Source organism: Gymnoscopelus microlampas (assembly GCF_963454915.1).
Source record: "Gymnoscopelus microlampas genome assembly, chromosome: 19".
NCBI classification, from domain to species: Eukaryota; Metazoa; Chordata; class Actinopteri; order Myctophiformes; family Myctophidae; genus Gymnoscopelus; species Gymnoscopelus microlampas.
In genome coordinates, this window is record NC_139956.1 from 28,881,975 (window position 1) to 28,901,625 (window position 19,651).

The following is a 19,651-nucleotide window of genomic DNA, read 5'->3' on the forward strand; positions in this document are numbered from 1 at the left end:
GTTTTCTAATACAATAATTTATACCTGAAAAGTAACTAGTAACTAATGTTTTCAAATAATCGTAGTGGAGTAAAAGTACAATATTTGCCTCTGAGATGTAGTGGAGTAGAAGTAAAAGTACTGAAAATTGAAAATACTCCAGTAAAGTAAAAAGTACCTAAAAATTGTACTTAAGTACAGTACTTGAGTAAATGTACTTAGTTACTTTACACCACTGGTGCTGTCCGCTCTCTCTCTCTCTCTCTCTCTCGCTCTCCATATCAATCCATCTCTCCGCTCATCAGCATTCCTCTCTGTAACTGTGCTCTCAGTTGTTGATCGCCAGAGAGGTTCTGAGACACACCAAGGGCTTGATTAGAGCTACGCTTAATTGCATCACAACAGTCGGCCCGATAGGCCTGACACAGGCCTGACACACACACACACACACACACACACACACACACACACACACACACACACACACACACACACACACACACACACACACACACACACACACACACACACACACACACACACACACACACACACACACACACACACACATTAATCAGCAATCAGAGGTGAAGAAAATATGTATAAAACAAAATCAGATGTGATGAATCAGAGGTGAAGAAAATATGTATAAAACAAAATATCTTCAGGTAAAATGTGAATACTATAGGCCAGCGTTTCCCAAGCAGTGTGTCACCCATAATTTGGGTCGCAGACCAATTTTTATGCAGTAAATATCTCCTTATTTTAGTTTCCTACATAAAAAATACATACTTTATATTATTTCAAAATATTTTATATAGTTTAAACAAAACAAATCAAAATTAACTAGAAAATGTGCTCCTCGGAGCACAGGTCTCCGCCAGGTCAGGAAGTTGTAATAGAGGTTATAAGTGGGTTTGGGACCCATCCGTGGCGAGAGTTTTTCTTTCCGTCGTGAAAATGTGTCTTTCGCTGTACTGTGATTGGCTGATTGGTATTCAGACCCTTTGCTCAGTACATGTGGTCCAAGTGTCAGTGGTAAAAGCTTTAGTCAAAATGCTAATCTGAAGTAACACTTGAAGATTAAACATTAAGATGGAAAGCTCCCCCCTCGGACATACCTGTAGACCACACCAGGTACAGATTACTTTTTTTTTGTTGCTCTCCCTCATGGAGCTACCTGCGGATTATACCAGGGTCAGTCCACCCTTAGGTGAACACGCACTGACCTTCTGCACCTTAATCCCATGTATAATGCACAAACTTTTTTTGTTTTTTATTGCGCTTTTTTCCCTTCTCTCTAAGCACCTTAGCGTCTATAAGTATATCATGCACAGTATACATACATTGCTGCTATGCTCCTGCTAAAGGCACCTTAGTTTGTTTCTTATCTCAGGTACTTTGTAAATATGTAGATAACTTGTTTTTGGCCTTCTATTGTTCTCTTGTTCGATCTCCTTCCCACTTGCCCCCTACCCCTCTTCTTCTTCTCTCTCCCCACTCTTCTTTCTACGGAATTTAACGTTGCGATGGGAGTGATGTACAAAAACGAATTTCACCCACTTTTTTACCTTGTAAACCTGTGATGTGACAATAAAACTGATTCTGATTCTGATTCTGTCCAAGCGTCATGCAAATCGGTACACAGTATCTCTATGGTCAAGCCAATGATGCCGGAGATTAGGTGTTCACAGACGGAAGGACACACACACACACACACACACACGGACACACACACACACACACACGGACGGACGGACGGAGGGTAAAACATCCTCTCCACCATGCCTTCGCCTGGCGGAGACAAAAATGTTAATAAATAAATAAAATCACAAAATCTAATAATTTCAATAAATGAATGAATACATTTAAAGAACTGTTAAGAAGTATTGAAAATAGCAGATCTACAAGTTCACAATGTACGTTGTGAGTTTGTAGATCTGCTATTTTCACTAGTTTGGGTCCCGGGCAAACGTCTAATTCCTCTTTTGGGACTTGAGCTAAAAGGTTTGGGAACCACTGCTATAGGGCATCGCAGTTGCGGCCACTTCCGGGTTCCACTGCAAAATACTCAATGCATTTTTCCCATTGACTTTTCCAAAAATATTTATATCAATTCATTTAAGCCTAGAATCAAGCTATCCAGGCTCCCAGTGAATCATGACCATTCAACGTTTTTTTTCCGAGATTTTATTTTATTTTATATTTAATTATATGATATACTATATTTAATAAATACCCTTTGTTTTGCCGTTTTCAAAAACGTTTTTTTCACAGAATCAAACGTTTTATGGTCATGATTCACCAGGAGCCTGGAAAGCTTGATTCAAGGCTTAAATGAATTGATATAAATATTTTTGGAAAAGTCAATGGGAAAAATGCATTGACTATTTTGCAGTGGCACCAGGAAGTGGGCGGGAACTGCGATGCCCTATAGGGGGGGTGGCACATGGCCATCTGCTGGGACCACCAACACGACGCCCCTGCCAGGAGAAAATCCCTGTCACATTTGCACAAGGTACAGTATGTATCCCCCTCTGGGAGTCAAACAAGACAATCTAGATAAGTCCTTGTACTATACACATAACACACCATAATATGTTAAGCTGACAAGAAGGGACAGTTGAAAGATAAGGTGACATGAGGATCAGCTGTTTTACTGACTCAGCACGGGGGGGGGGGGGTTTGTTGTGACAGCACTGTAAGCCAAACAATCTGAAATAGACTAGAAGAACAGGTGACAAAACTCCACAGGGGGACAGGAACAGGTACCGCAATGACGCTGAGGTTCTCTTAGAAGCCCCCCTAGGGTTTCTTTCTTTTTTAACCCATTAAGACCGGGGACGCATCTGTGTCATTTTAAGATGTCTTATGGCTATTCAAAAATAGCAGATATACAAGCTCACCGAGTGCCGCGCTATGAATCTTTGAATATATAAATATCTTTTAAAGCGTTAGGATTTAGAAACATTTTTTTAATCGGCCTCAGGTCTTAATGGGTTAAAAAAAATATGTATTTTGGGGCTTTTAAGCCTTTATTTAACAGGTCAGTGGGCTGACAGGGAATATGGGGAGAGAGAAGGGGAGTGACACGCAAGAAAAAGGCCGTCGGGATCAAACCCGCGGGGTCAAACCCGCGACGCGCTGTCAGGCTACATTGAGCCTAGGTCCAGGCCCCCCCTAGGGTTTCTAACCTCACCGGCACGACAATATTCTGTCATCTTTCCTAGAAAGAAGTAGTATACTATGTACATGTATCTGAAGATCAAATCAAATAAATAAAATAAAATAAATCAAATCACTATGGATTTTTCCCACTAGCCTAACTCTAGAAATCATTTTGAACCATAAAACAAATCATCTAGCCTGTGAGGACCGGGAAAAGTTTCCTTGCGATGTCTATTTTCTCAAATTCTAATATATATGCACACACGCACACATTTCCCTCTCACAAGTATAGCAATACAAGTAGACACACACACACACACACACACACACACACACACACACACACACACACACACACACACACACGTGTGTAAAACACATGAACCAACACACAAGGAAGCATGTGGAGGATGTTGAGTGTACTCGAACACTTTGTAAAGAACGCGAGGATTGTCATTTGTCCTTAAAACTGCAGCGAGAGGAGAGAGATAACAAATCAAACAGCTCGGCTTTCTTGGTTTGAGGTTCAACGACATTCCAATGAGTCAACAATTTGCAGATTGCAACGTGTTTGAGACGTATCATTTTGAAAACTTACAATCTGTACAGTACTTTCATGACTTGTAAAACATTTACAGCACATTCTGTCAGACCTTGTCAGTTGTCACTGCACGTGCACACAAGCAAATCCACAAATCACCCATCCAGCAATACAGGTGCTCTGCTCACCCATTCACTCTCAAACACGCGCATGCGCGGCATGCGCGCACACACACACACACACAAAAATACCAGCATACCATTTAGCAGATCTACAGCGTGATGCTGTGTGTGATCGTAGATCAGCTATTTTTGGGTGTTCGATTTACAACAAGTTTACATATGGAACTCTAACCCCAACTCTCAAACCACACACACACCCACACACACACACACAAAATAGCTCAAAATTGCAGAAATATAGCCCCCAAAAAATTGCAGATCTACAGCGCGATACTACGTATGTGAGATTGTAGATCAGCAATTTTTCGGTGTGAAATCGTTCGCACAACAAGTTTAAAACGGGGAACTCAAAACCCAACACCTAACGCCCCCTCTCACACACACACACACACACACACACACACACACAAAATAGCTGGAAATGTCAGAAAAATTGTCAGAAAACAGCAGATCTACAGCGCGATTGCTGTGTGAGATTGTATAGATCACACACACACACACACACACATTCCCACACACACCTGGCTCTTCAGGTTGTTGTTGTCAGGCGAGTAAGCAGTCTCCAGGTGGTCCTCGTGGCTGAGCTGACTGTCGTCCCCCTCCCCGTGTCCCCCCTGCCCCTCGCACTGGAAGGACAGGGGCGCCAGGCAACATATACTGGTCCCACACAAGCCCGGCATGATCACCTGCCCACCGCACCACCACAATGATGACCTCACCTCACTGTCCTTGGACGGTTGAGATGTACTGTCCCTGTGCCAATTATCCACACATTCCAAGAGGCTGTACTGTCCGGCTGGTGAGGTTTTTGTAGTAGGAACAATACTAGCATCAATACTACTGAAAGTAACGCTGCTATTAGTAGTCTACTATGCGTAATGCTACTAGAATACTGATACTAGCCTAAGAATGACGACACTAATACTACGATAAAAGTAGCAATGTTGATGATAGTGCTATACTTGCATTGTTCTCTCCTTCTCTCTCTCTGTCCACTTTCTACGTGGTCTCTTTGTCTGTACTTTGCTCTTTTTGCTCTTTCTGTCTTCTGTCAATCCCTCTCTCTCTCTGTCTCTCTCTTTCTCTCTCTCTCTGTCTCTATCCGTCCATTGTCCACCTTTTCTCTTTGTTTTTACTTTGCTCTTTTTTTGTGCTACTTTCAGTCTGTCTGGTTGTATTTTCAATCCCTCTCTTCTCTCTCTCTCTCTTGTATGGATCCTATTGTCTGGAGTCAAAACAGCCTTTCTGTCCTTTTAAAGCTGCCGTTTCTTCTGTGTTTCTATGAGTTAGTGTCCTTTCACTGGTGTTAAGTGTCCATGCTGTCTGTCTGTTCCTCAAACAATGACACAAGCACTTCCTCTTTCAAACTTCCCCAGTCAGCTAAGCCCCGCCCACACAGGTAAGCTCTAGGATACACCTTTTGAGATGTGTGTGTGTGTGTGTGTGTGTGTGTGTGTGTGTGTGTGTGTGTGTGTGTGTGTGTGTGTGTGTGTGTACTCAGCAGCAAGCCAGTCAAACAAGTTCTTCCACTTCTATATATAGCCTCCAGGAAACAGTACTGTTCTTACACACACACACACACACACACACACACACACACACACACACACACACACACACACACACACACACACACACACACACACACACACACACACACACACAGCAGAGATATGTCACACTGATGAGACAACTGGAAACAAATTATTCAGTTTCACAGGCAGAGCAGAAAGCATCTCTGATCACACTAACTGTCCTGCCCACCGGTGTGTGTGTGTGTGTGTGTGTGTGTGTGTGTGTGTGTGTGTGTGTGTGTGTGTGTGTGTGTGTGTGTGTGTGTGTGTGTGTGTGTGTGTGTGTGTGTGTGTGTGTGTGTGCGTGTGCGTGTGCGCGTGCGTGCGCGTGCGTGTGCGTGTTCTCTGCTGCCCACGCGTTGTCATCGGACCACTTTAAGTGTCAATCAATGTCTTACATCTGCCAAGGCACATTACAGTCAGCCTGTGGGGTGGGTGTGTGGACGGACGGACGGACGGACGGGACAGACAGACGAGTGGTTCCCAAACGTTTTAGTATCTACAAGCTCCCAACACATTGTGAGCTTGTAGATCTTTTTTACTACTTCTATTTTTTCCTAATTCATGGAATTGTGTGGATTTTTTTATTTATTTCTTAATACATTTTTTTGGAATATCTTTTGAAATAACAATAGCTAAAAAACTAAATGTAGGAAACGAAAAACAAAGAGATATTTACCCGCGACCCCCAAATGGGTACCGACCCACTGTTTGGGAACCACTGTTCTAAAAGAATGACCACACACACACACATACACACACGCTAAAGCCTGCTGTGGTAATTCCACTGTAAAGTGTGTAAGAAGCACTTGCTCGGGTGCATTGGGTCCCTTTATTCACACTGGAAACAAACATGGAGGATTTGAGTGTTGCAGTCAGTGCTACTCTCTTTGCCAGACAAACAGAGTGTTTATGCCTGTGCCAAGTCCTGCACACAAAACCCATTATGAGCACCCAGTCTGTTGACAGTGGAGACGTCTAAATATGGAAATAATATGCAAATGACGATTTTACAGTCTGTTGACAGCGCTCTAGACTTCCGCCGGGCTGGAATCACAATGCGGCTTGAGTCACGACAGGGTAAAACCACCTCCTTCAACATACGTGCCAACTTAAAATGATTACACGCGCCATTAGAATACAGTCTGAGTCTAAAACACATTTATTTTTAATGGAATACATAAATGCCGTTATGGTCTGATTCATGGTTGGGCAGCGATATTGCAATAAGTCTGAGAGGGAGAGCCTGTGTTGCTTGAAATATGCATTAAATCCTCTAAAATGGGAGCTACAATATGCGGAGCGTGGATCTTTTTGCCCTGCAGCTGCAACTGTGTTGCTTTTAGCCTGTATAATACGTTTAAAATATTCATATCTGTTTAAGCACAGGAACCCTAAACGTCCCTATCCTGGTCATGTAGGTGAAAGTAGACAATATACGTGAACATTTGTGGAAAATAAGCGAGCATTCGCCGAAAATAGCATATATGACGCACATGTGTGACCGTAGCCTTAACGAGTTGATGACCAACGTCGTGCGACCGCTTAGCGTGATTGAGATTTTCAGGGTCTCAGTACACAATACAATATATCCTGGGTATCTTACCCGTTGCTTTGTTGTCCGAGGCGAAGTATTCTCTGAATGAATTGAGATGTATTCATAGTAGGGCCTAAATTTTTGCACGTATAGGGGGACACATTCAGATATGCTCATGTGGTGCGACACAACGCTCTTGTTCTCGCTTGGATCAGCGGGGTCGCACTGCGCTCCTCGTATGTATACACCAGTGGTTCTCAAACCTTTTTCATGTCAAGGACCCCAAAAATGAAATGTGTTTGGCCGTGGACCCCCCATCTCACATGCTTTGTTCCAGGGACCCACCAGAAGCAAAGATTTGAGTTAAAAATGTTCGCTTTAAAAATATATATATATATATTCAAAGATTTGGACAAATGTTCAAGATTTTTCAAAAATAGCAGATCTACAAGCTCATAGCTTGTATAAAAAAAAAGTTGACCACAGTCCAGCTCTTGTCGCGCTTAGGTGAAACGAACGCGCCAGTTTCGTTAGTGTCAGATTGCCTGCGCCTTCCTAGCTGAACGCTTGCCTCTCACTGAAAATCAATTATTACACTCACAGGATTACAAAGAGGTTGTTTTTAATGCAACCCGCATCATTTATCACTCATGATTTGCTCTTCCTTTTTGTCTGCACCTTTCCATCTTTCCCTCCCACTGTCCTTGAAAAAAAGAAATATGCTTGCAGTGTAGTATTTTCACCAGTAGATGGCACACACACAGAGAGAGAGAGAGAGAGAGAGAGAGAGAGAGAGAGAGAGAGAGAGAGAGAGAGAGAGAGAGAGAGAGAGAGAGAGAGAGAGAGAGAGAGAGAGATAGCAAGAGAGAGAGAGAGAGAGAGAGAGAGAGATGAGGTTCAGACAGACAGTAATGGAAAAGGGTTAATAAAGAGAGATAGGAAGATTAGGATAACAGACAGCAATAAGGTGAGAGATGGGGAAATGGACGAGAGCAGAGGGAGAAGGGAGAAGGGGGGGTGAGAGACAGAGACAGAGAGAGAGTCAGAGAGAGAAAGAGAAAGTCAGAGAGAGAAAGAGAGAGAGAGAGATATGAGAGAGTGGTGCAATAATCTGTATTTGTCAACTTCTACCCTGTTTCAACTCGCCAATGTTGAACCCAAATTACACAAACTCGCACGCACGCACACACACACACACACACACACACACACACACACACACACACGTGACACACACACACACACACACACACACACACACACACACTTGAAGTGGCTTGTCTCCATTTTTAGATCCTCCCTAGGGACAGTGTCTGTATTTAGTTTTGGTTAAATAAATAGTCCATTGGAATTGTGTGTGTGTGTGTGTGTGTGTGTGTGTGTGTGTGTGTGTGTGTGTGTGTGTGTGTGTGCAATACCTTTCATTTGCTTGCATGCACTTACACTAACAAGGTCAGAGTGGTGCCTCACGATCAATATCAAATCAGACATAAACCTATGAACCATGGAGGGCAGAATATGCATTGGGTTTCCATTCCAAACCAATTATGCACCAGCTGCTTTGGCTAATTAGCACAGACAGCATGCCTCAGTTAGTTAGCATGCTGTTCAACTGACACTGTTTCTTTGGGCTTTCATTCAGGACCAAAGTGGGTGGAGTTCAGTGTTGCCAGATTTTCGAGAGAAACAAGCGGCCAATTCTACAAAAAACAAGCCCAAAAGAAACGACTAATAGGCCACAAGGCCACTCATTTTGCAGGGGGTCCCCAGCAAAATGAGTTAATACATATAGCCTCAAAACAGTTTTACCACTTGAAAATCTAAAAGCTTGTATATTGGCTATTTTCCAAAATTCTCAAATCTTGTATGGGGGTTCCGGCTATAAAATATTTTCAGAACAAATACATGTTAATGTGGGGTCTTTGACATGAAAATGTTTGAGAACCACTGGTTAAAACAGCATTAGGAAACAAGCCCAGATAAGCAACTACTCTTTGGAAACAAAGAAATTGTAGATCCACTATTTTTGCTACTTTGTAAAAAAAATAAGAAAAAGAGAAAATGTTCGAAAATGTTCGCCTATAATGACATGCCCAAAAATATGGCAAATGTTCAAGTTAAGTTGATGCAAAAGTAGGCACGGTTGCTATAGCAACCCTCCACAAAATGAAATTCACATAATAGCCCAATGACCAAACAGCATATCGTCTCTGTCGGGTGGAAACCTCATGTGTCCAATACTGTTACTTTTTAGGATTCAAATTCAAAAGTAGCAAAAGTAGCAGATCTACAAGCTCGAAACTTTCGAGCTTGTAGATCTGCTACTTTTGCTACTTTTGTGTGACGCTGTAGTATGAGCAAGTAGGGCGTTAACTTACGAAAAAAACACAAAAAGTTAGAATATGGAGATAAGAGGTTTCTGCCCGACAGCAACAATATATCCTTTCCAATGTATTTTCTCCCCAGATTGCAAGGGGAACATACTGTATACTTTGTGGTGTGTGTGTGTGTGTGTGTGTGTGTGTGTGTGTGTGTGTGTGTGTGTGTGTGTGTGTGTGTGTGTGTGTGTGTTTATACACAATAAATTATATGAAATTAAACTGCATTATGCAGGTGCATCATTATCAGACACATAATTTGCCTCTAAGGCATTAACACACACACACACACACACAGTGAGCTAAGCGTGGGTGGATTCTTTGCGCCATGGCGACCACATCCTTTCTCGGCATTTCTGTGCTTAATAATAAACCAACACACACACACACACACACACACACACACACACACACACACACACACACACACACACACACACACACAGGAGGTAGAGCGGCTGCTTGGGAAATGGAAGGTTGCCGGTTCGATCCCCGGCTGTCGCCCTGTGTTTTACTGTCGAAGTGTCCTTGAGCCCCTGAACTGAACCACCAACTGATTCTGATAAGCTGCTGCCTTGCATGGTTTCCTCTGCTGTTGGTGAGAATGAGAGTGTGAATGTGTGTGAATGAGTGCATGTATGAATGAATGTATGTGAATGTGTGTGTGAATGACAGAATAACATTGTAATGCACATTGTAAAGCGCGTTGGATAAAGGCGCTATATTATAAATGCATCATTTATCATTTATCTATACTCAAGGGACGGACAGGCAGAAAGATGGACAGACAGGCAGAAGAATAGACAGGCAGACAGACAGACAGACAGACAGACAGACAGACAGATGTCCAATAGAAAAATCAATAATGTATGAAATGTATGAAAAAACACATCACACAGGCACACACAGCACATTACAATATTAACAAATAAACACAAACACCACAACATCTAAGCAGAAATATGCCCTAGGTTATCCTCAAATGTTTTATTTATTGTTATTTTGCTTTTCAGAAAGCATTTGATTTGGTTAACAGAGGCCTCGTTGCCTACAAATCAGGTATAGATGGAGACGTGTTAGTATTCTGTTGTTGTATACAGAAGAGGATCTGCAAAAGAATGCTTTGAAGAGCCGAGGTTTGTGCAGTGGAAAGGAATAATGGCCGTGAATGAAAAGAGAAACGGAAATGAAGCAGTTCAGAAAACCACTTAGTAGGTTCTTATTAAGTTCAACATTTATTTTCCGTTGAACAAAAGCTGAACTACACAAAATAATACAAACACCAAGGATTATGTCTGGAGGACATACATTCCAAGGATTATATCTGTAGTTTTCCCATCTCTTTCATACATAATAATGTTTGTATTTGTTGATGACATGTATTATTGTGTTCATTTTGAATGCTACGTTGATGAATTGAATAGGCTACATAGACCACAATGGAAACAAGTCCCCAGGGCTTTTTTGGTATTATCTTTTTATAGTTTTTCCTTTTTGCGCATTTTTCTCCTCAATTTAGTCGTTTGCCAATTCATTTCTCCTCACACACATTTCTGTGTTGTCACTGCTGTTGTATCCTACTAACTCACCTGCCAGTGAGGAGCCCCCACCGGGACACTCCCTGGCCTGCTGACAGGTGCTGACAGGTGCCGCCCCCCCCCCCAGCCCGTAGGAATACGTGCAGTGCCAATAGGCTCTATGCACAGCAGCCATATTGGAAAGAAATCGGACCTCTTCTTACTTCCTTCACAGGTGTTACCAATGATACTAATTGAAGGCTCTGTTCCATTCTGGTCAAACAGAGTCAAGGTGCTGATGTTGTGCATGTTGGCTCACTGCCACTGGAAAGACTCTGCTACACCAGTGGGTCTCAAAGTGTGGTCCAGGGACCCTCATGATTCCTTGAGGGGGTTCTAAATGTCACCTTAAAAAGGTGTGTAACTCTGAGAGTTACACACCGTAAGGGTCCATTTGGTTCCATTTGTACACTCTCGGAGTTATGAGGGTCCTTGAAATTAAAAGATTTGAGAACCACTATAGTACATGAAATGGAACAGAGCCTTCATTAGTGTCATTGGTAACACCTGTGAAAGTAAGAAAGAGAGGCCCAATTTCTTTCCAATATGGCTGCTGTGCATAGAGCCTATTACCATCCTCCTCGCCCGGCTACCCTGCCCCTAACAAGGGCCAATGGAGTTCATATAGACGCTCAACAAAGCCGGACGCACCACGTGGATTTAAACCCACAACCTCCGTGGTGGTGGGCAGCCAGGCACATTACCATTGCACCACCCGAGTGCATCCTTTTCGCTTTAATGTCTTACTGTACACATGCTGTTTACATTTACACAAAATATTCAATCAATCAATCAAATGAACATATCGTTGCTGTCGGGTAGAAACCTTGCATCTCCATATTTCAACTGTTAATATAAATAAATGTTGTTTATATTAACACCCTATTTTGTCATACTACAGTGCCACATAATAGTAGCAAAAAAAAAATCAACCAACGAAAAGTATATATAAGAGCTTGTGACCAGATATTAACTACATTGGATCCATTGGAACACAGGTTCTTTTAATTTTATAGTTTGCTTTGTCTACATTTCCTGAAAAGTAACAGTTTTGGACATTTCCAAACGTTTCTACCTTTCCACACCAATGATATTTACTGACTCGGCCACTAGAGATCTTGGTAGAATGAAAGAGTGAAAACCATTTATATTTCTACATATGCTGACCTTTTTCCTGCCACTTTATCCATACTGACCTTTATGTGTGTGTGTGTGTGTGTGTGTGTGTGTGTGTGTGTGTGTGTGTGTGTGTGTGTGTGTGTGTGTGTGTGTGTGTGTGTGTGTGTGTGTGTGTGTGTGTGTGTGTGTGTGTGTGTGTGTGTGCGCGCACGCTCTGTTTTGGATTATAAAGGGTTTGAGGCAGCACTTATATGGAATGGGGTTACCAGAGAGCCCTAAGGCCATTAGCTCTGTTGTCAACTTCCAAGTCCTCGAAAAAGAGCAGGCTGGATAGCAGACTGAACCTAATTATAACCTTCAATTAGTTCAGTGGGAGCAGCAGCCCCCCGTAACCCTGTTCCATTTAGCCTTGCTGTTCTTTTTAGTTATGTACAGTAATAGTACAAAAATAAGCTATATGCAAAGCAGCCATATTGGAAAGAAATTGGGCCCCTTTCTTACTTCCTTCACACGTTTTTTAACCAATGATACTAATTAAGATTGTGTTCCATTCTGGTCAAACAAAGTCAGGGTGCTGATATTGTGCATGTTGTTGGCTCACTGAAAAGACTCCGCTACACCAGTGGGTCTCAAAGTGTGGTCCAGGGACCCTTGTGGTTCCTTGAGGAGGTTCCCAAATGGACCCTTACAGCTCTGTAACTCTGAGTGTACACATTTGTACACTCTCAGAGATATGGGGGCCCTTGACATTAAAAAGTTTTAGAACCAACTCTAGCTATTAGTGGAGATAATGGGGTGTGAATCCTGTGAGAGGTGCTGGAGTGACTCTAAGAGGAGGTTGTAGAACATTCTGCTGTGGATGGATAACAAATTAACTACAGTATAAGAGTGCTAAAGGTAGGGTAAGTGTTATTTTTTGGTTAAAACAGAAAGTTTGTTAAAAAGGTGAAAGCTCTATATGGTGATAGTAATCATTGCTATAGAGTGTTTGTTCAGTAACAGGAGTCTCTGCGTCTCTCCAGCTCTTTAATAACCAGAACAATACATTTTCATGTTTTGCACCTAATTATGCTAACCTGTTTTTGGGACGATGGGAAGAACAACATATCTTTTCAAACCTCAATCCATATAAGGACAAAATTGTGTGGTGGGGGAGATATATTGATGACATTCTTTTGTTCTTCTCAGGCTCAGAACAAGAGCTCTCAGACTTCCATGCTTATGTGAATAGTGTCAATGAAAACCTAAAGCTGACCCTGGAATATGACCACCAAGTTATTAACTTCTTGGACTTGCGGATTTCAAAGGATGATCAAGGAGACCTACACACCTCCATTTTCAGAAAACCAACTGACCGAAACACTATCCTACATGCAGACAGTTTTCACCCCCCTTGGCTCATTAAAAACATCCCTTATGGTCAGATACAAAGACTGAGGCGCATATGTGATTCGGATCAGGATTTCCAGACTCAGTCTATGGGCATGCAGCAGCGGTTCAGACAGAGAGGGTATCAGCAGCAGACTCTCAATCAGGCTCATGACCGAGCCATGTCACTCGACAGAAGAAATCTGCTCACTCCTAAACCAAAACAGGAGCTCTCACAGAAACCTTACTTTGTCACTCGCTACAGTAAAGAAGCTCTCCAGATCAAACACATCATTAACAAAAACTGGGACATTGTTGAAAGTGACAGCTCTCTACGGGAGGTATTCAGAGAACCTCCAGGTATCAGTTTTAGGAGGGCCCCAACCATCAAGGACAAGTTGGTCAGGAGTCACCTTCCTGCTTCCAAACCTAACACATGGCTTCGCCGACAAAAGGGCAATTTTTGTTGTGGTCACTGTAACTATTGTACAAATATGGTTAAAACTGATATTTTCAAAGATGTGTTCAGCAACAAGACCTATACTATCACAAGCTTTTTAAACTGCAACACTACCCATGTTGTATATCGACTTGAATGTACTTGTGGTTGTTTCTATATAGGACTTACGAAAAGGAGACTGCGTGACAGGGTAGCTGAACATAGGTATGCTATTCGCTCTGCTAATATGAAGTACCCCATGGCCAAACATTTTATTGAAGCTCAACATGGGAGTGATGCAACCCTAAGAGTGTCTGGTATTGAAGCCATAAGCTCTGATACAAGGGGTGGGGATAAAATCAAGCGCCTCAAACAAAGAGAGGCATATTGGATTTATACTCTCAAGGCCACTTATTACCCGGGTCTAAATGAGGACTTTGACCTCTCATCATTCTTATAATCACCCTTTTCTTTTCTGAACCATTACATTACACAAGTTTTTTTTTTTTTTTTCCTTGTTTTTTCCTCTAAAGTAACTACTCAACTGGGTTCATATATGGTGTACAGTACCTGTGACCTATGACTTACTTAAGTTGTTCTTAGATCTGTTGTATTGCACATCAGTCGTAATGTTGTTTTCTAAACCTCTACAACCATTGTTGAATTTTAAACTTTTTAATCTTCTTTCATTCATGTGTAGATAACATGTGCATGATGCCACCAGGGGGCCTGCAGGCTGCAGACTGCAGGTCCTCACTGTGGACACACCTGGTAGGCCTATAATTAAGCCTACTTCCTGTCTTTGTTCAGCAACACCCTGAAGAAGGCGTTTGCCGAAACGCGTTGGTGTTTTTTAATGTTCTGTTAAGCCCATTGCCCAAATAAAGGCTTTTTATTTCAAATCCACCTGAGTGCCTGGACCTGGATTTTTGTGCCTTTTTGGCACATTTTTTCCTTTTTTGCTCTTTCATATTATTCCCTTTCATGAGCACCGGTGGTTTGAGGGATACCAGTAGCGCTCCTGCCATCTCTCTCTCTCTACATTTTCAGGAGGGTTGCCAATTTCATCCAATGAAGGAAGAGTACTCATTTATCAGCTACACTTTTGTGGTGTTCCAGTTTCAATTTTGTATTCTCATTTCTTTGTTTCATAACTTCCAATTCCACTTCTTTATCCTTTATCTGTATGCGTTCTCTCTCCTGATTGGATAAGATTAGTATCCCGACCTGAAAAAAGCATTTTCTGTTTACTGAAGTATTGGAGAGACATGGAGACTCCTGTTACTGAACAAACACTCTATAACAATGATCAGAATATAGAGCATATGCAGCCCCGACCTTCACTTAAGGTCAATATCCCAAAACTGTTGATATTGATTTCAGCTGTTACAATTCCAAACATGTACGTTTACTAGGCCTGTTTTTATGTCCAATGTATTTGTAATTAAGTTCATAAAGTTCATTCAAAATTAAATAAAAGTGTTACGTTGAATAATAATAGTTAATATCCCTTTATTATTACATTTGTGAGTATTATGGGCTATTTGAGTGATGGGGTTTACAGTAGGGCATAGCATATCTGTGGCGCCATGTTGTGGTGCCACAGATAGAAAGCCGATTATTGTTTCCCATATAGAGATTTCCACAAATATTTATTTATATAAATTATTTTAAGCCTGGAACCAAGGCATCCAGGCTCCTGGTGAATCATGACCACAAAATGTGATGCATTGTAAAAAATATATATTTAAAAAAAAAAAAAAAAGTATTTACCGTATTAAATATAGCATACAGTAATATAATTCAATATTAAAATGTTTTTTGACACAGAATCAAATGTTTTGTGATCAGGATTCACCAGGAGCCTGGATGGCTTTATATAAATATTTTCGGAAATCTCTATGGGGAAAAAATGTATGGGCTTTCTATCTGTGGCACCACAAAATGGCCGCCACTGCTATGCCATATACATTACATTACAGTCATTTAGCAGACGCTTTTATGCAAAGCGACTTACAATAAGTGCATTCAACATAGGTAGGGAACGAAACTACTAATCACCAGAAGTCTTAAGTGCATTTCCTGCAAAAACAAGCAACCGAGAGTATACCTAGCGCTAAGGTAAAAGTGCAATATATCAGCTACCTACTTTCTTAAACAGATGAGACAAAATAGCAAAATCAAATGAGCACGAGCTAATACAAAAAGTGTATCGACTGAACAAGATCCAATAAAACAGTACAACAATAAAACAAGAGTTCGTACAACTAGTTAACAACAAGTAAGCCAGGCAAAGAGGAAGGGTAGTGTTTCCTGAAGAGGTGGGTTTTCAGCCTGTGGCGAAAGATGGGCAATGACTCTGCTGTCCTGACATCAGTGGGAAGTTCATTCCACCACTGTGGGCCCAGAACAGAAAAAGGTTGTGACCGTGTCGATCGACCAGAAGGACCCTTGAGTGACGAGGCAATCAGTCGCCCCGAGGTGGCAGACCGAAGTGGTCGGGCAGGGGTGTAGGCATCGACCATAACCCGGAGGTAAGAAGGAGCTATTCCTTTCACTGCCCTATAGGCTAGCACCAGGGTTTTAAACTGAATGCGAGCCTCTACGGGGAGCCAGTGCAGAGAACGGAGAAGGATAGTTGCGTGGGAGTACTTGGGGCGGTTGAACACCAGACGAGCCGCAGCTTTCTGAACAAGCTCCAGAGGTCTGATGGCAGATGCCGGAGCACCAGCAAGGAGGGAGTTGCAGTAGTACTAGTCCAGGCGGGAGATGACAATATACGGCAGGTGAGAGTGCAGGTACACAATGTGGAGTAAGTGCGGCCCTCTCCATCATCAAAGATGCCCACCCCCTGACATGGAGCTATTTAACACTTATTTTAACAAAAGAAAATCTCTTTAAACAGGGACATCCAGTAAATGGTGAACGGGCAAGGGAGCTACATCGTCTATGCGTGAGATAATAGGTTGAATAAAGGAGAGAAATTATGGAGGCATAAAAGAGGCCACTCTCTACCGTGAAGAAAATCAGGGCAGGTGCTTTCTTGGCCCCCTGCAGGTGCGGTTGCATCCTCTGCACCCCTTAGATCATTGATTTTCAAGGTGGGGTCCGGGGACCACCAGGGGTCCTTGAGGGGGTACCAAGGGGTCTCCCGCAAAATGTATTAGTATAGCGTCACAAACATTTTAACCACTTTAACCATATTTTATACTTTGCTATTCAAAAATAGCAGAAATACAAGGTCATAGCGTGCACGCACGCAGCTTGTAGACCTAATGTCTTTGCTACATGGGGGTCCCCTGGCACAACACAGTTTCGAAATGGGGGTCCGCAGCCAAATACATATCATTTTGGGGGTCCTTAAGATGACAAAGTTGGAGAACTACTGGTATAAAGGAGATACATTATTTCATTAGGCCTAAAAACAAGGCCACTTTCTATTGTGAACAAAATGGGGCAGGTGCAGCTGGTGACCGGTCGGCTCCTAATTGTTGGGATAAGCGGGGGGGACGGACTACTGTGGGCGCCCTTGCAGGTGCGGTCGCATCCTCTGCACCCCCTTAAGATTTATGCCACTGATGCGTGTACTGGCTGTACTCGGCTGGAAGTCAAAGCCTTGTCAGGCGATGTTAAACTGGGGTACATTTCACAAGTAGGCCAGAACCTCCTCTGGGAAAACGTGTGACGTGTGTGTAACGAGTGCAAAGATACACACTTTTTATTTAACCGCTTGAACCCAAGCATCCATATTCTGGGGGTGTGTATATTTCTCAGTTTCTTTGTTGTTTCCCAGCCTAAAATAGTATTATGTAAGAATTGAAATGCATTGATTCCTCTGGGAACATGCGTGACGTGCAAACGGAGATGCACTCTTCATATTTAACCACTTAAAAGCCAGCATCCATATTCTCGGTGGAACATTAGCCAAAAAAGTTTAGATCTACAAGCTCACCACTCGTCGCCAGTGGTGGAAAAAGTACTTAAGATAGTATCAAGACTACATGTAGAAACACTCTGTTACATGTAAAAGTCTAAATTCAAAATTGACTTGAGTGAAAGTACAAAAGTATTTGTGTCAAAAGGTACTTAAAGTACCGAAAGTAGAAAGTATTCATTATGCAGAATGTCCCATTTCACAAGTTTTCAAATGTATTAAATGTATATAAATCTTCTGAATATAGCAGATCTACAAGCTCACAATGTGTCACATAGCGACGCATTGTGAGCTTGTAGATCGGCTACTTTCAAATGGCTGAAATGTATATAGGGCTGAAGTGGTTCATGTATGTTTTGCAATAACAATCAGAATCTACAAAGCAACTCGTAACTAAAGTTTTCGAATAGTTGTAGTGGAGTAAAAGTATAATATTTGCCTCTGAGATGTAGTGGAGTAGAAGTAAAAGTACAGGAAATTGGAAATACTCCAGTAAAGTAAAAGTACCTACAGTACTTGAGTAAAGTTACTTTCCACCACTTATCGTCGCAACCATAGACTGTAAAAAAAAACGTGGAATTTCCCGTCCCGGAAAGCAACTAAAACTAATGCTAAACTAACGGCAGCGAGGGCGGGTCTTTACTCGATAGAGCCTGTATAAGCCCTAGAGCCCTACCCTACTTTGTCATTAATTTTAAACATTAATGGGACCATAAAAATGGGCCTGCAACCCTGATTCCTTAAACTAAGGTCAGTGGAGCAACGCTCGGCTCGGGATTTCAGTCCTATAGCATCCTAAAAGTTCTACTTGACTCTCATTTATAGGGCATTCAGTCTCTCCTCCCTGCCTCCCCATCCTCTGTTCCAGTGGTGTAAAGTAAATAAGTGCATGTCCTGAAGTACTGTACTTAAGTAAAATGTTGAGGTATTTTTACTTTACTGGAGTATTTCCAATTTTCAGTACTTTTACTTACTCCACTACATCTCAGAGGCAAATATTGTACTTTTACTCCACACAAATTATTTGAAAACTTTAGTTACTAGTTACTTTGTAGATATTGATTATTATTACAAAACATATATTAACCACCTCAGCCCTATATGCATTTCGGCCATTTGAAAATAGCCGATCCACAAGCTTACAATGTGTCGCATCGCAACGCATTGTGAGCTTGTAGATCTGCTATTTTCAAAATATTTTTATACATTTTATACATTTGAAAACTTGTGAAATGGGACATTCTGCATAATGAGTACTTTCTACTTTTGGTACTTTAAGTCAATTTTGAATTCCGGACTTTTACTTGGAACAGCTACATTGCAGTATTGATACTTTTACTAAGTAAGAAATGTGAGTACTTTTTCCACCACTGCCATTGTCACCCATGCTTGCTTCTCCATTTCACGTAGAAGAAGTGCACTACCAACAGCACCTGACATTTTTAAATTCTCCATTAAAGTTTTAAAGCCGTCCTAAAATCATGGCCCCACTTAAATTCTTATTGGTTCTTAGCTAAAATGTGCCCCCCGGCTGGCTCGCCCCCCAAGGTTGTAAATGGCTCACTCCTTTGGTGAGCTCTGCTGTGTCTCTTATGAGTGGCATCACTCCCACCGCCTTTCTGTTATTATCATGACTTGTTTAATTGTTTCAAACTGTATAATTGATATTATTTTGCATCGTTGTCTGTTGCACTGTTGTTTGTCCAGTTGTTTGAGTGCTGAATGTTTAATGGACCACAATGGAAACAAGCCTCTGGCTTTTATGTTTTATCCATTAGATTTTTTTTTTTTCATTATTTGTTGTACTGCTGTACTTAAAAAAAAAATCAATCAAATATTCAATCAAACAAACACA

General features: G+C 41.7%; 1 protein-coding gene across 3 annotated transcripts in view; it reads right to left on the reverse strand.

The window, feature by feature from the left end:
* LOC311035363 (diacylglycerol kinase delta) overlaps positions 1–19,651 on the reverse strand; it is a 145,051-nt gene that overhangs the window by 68,509 nt on the left and 56,891 nt on the right. Inside the window, exon 1 of one of the 3 annotated variants that reach the window (XM_084043521.1) lies at positions 4,392–5,196. The exons of 1 other annotated variant lie outside the window; for it this stretch is intronic. In XM_084043521.1, coding sequence (XP_083899647.1) covers positions 4,392–4,550 — 159 coding nt within the window. In that variant the 5' untranslated portion in view covers positions 4,551–5,196. Of the gene's footprint in view, positions 1–4,391; positions 5,197–19,651 lie in introns of those variants that run through there. One more of the 3 variants, XM_084043522.1, reaches the window with a different exon arrangement.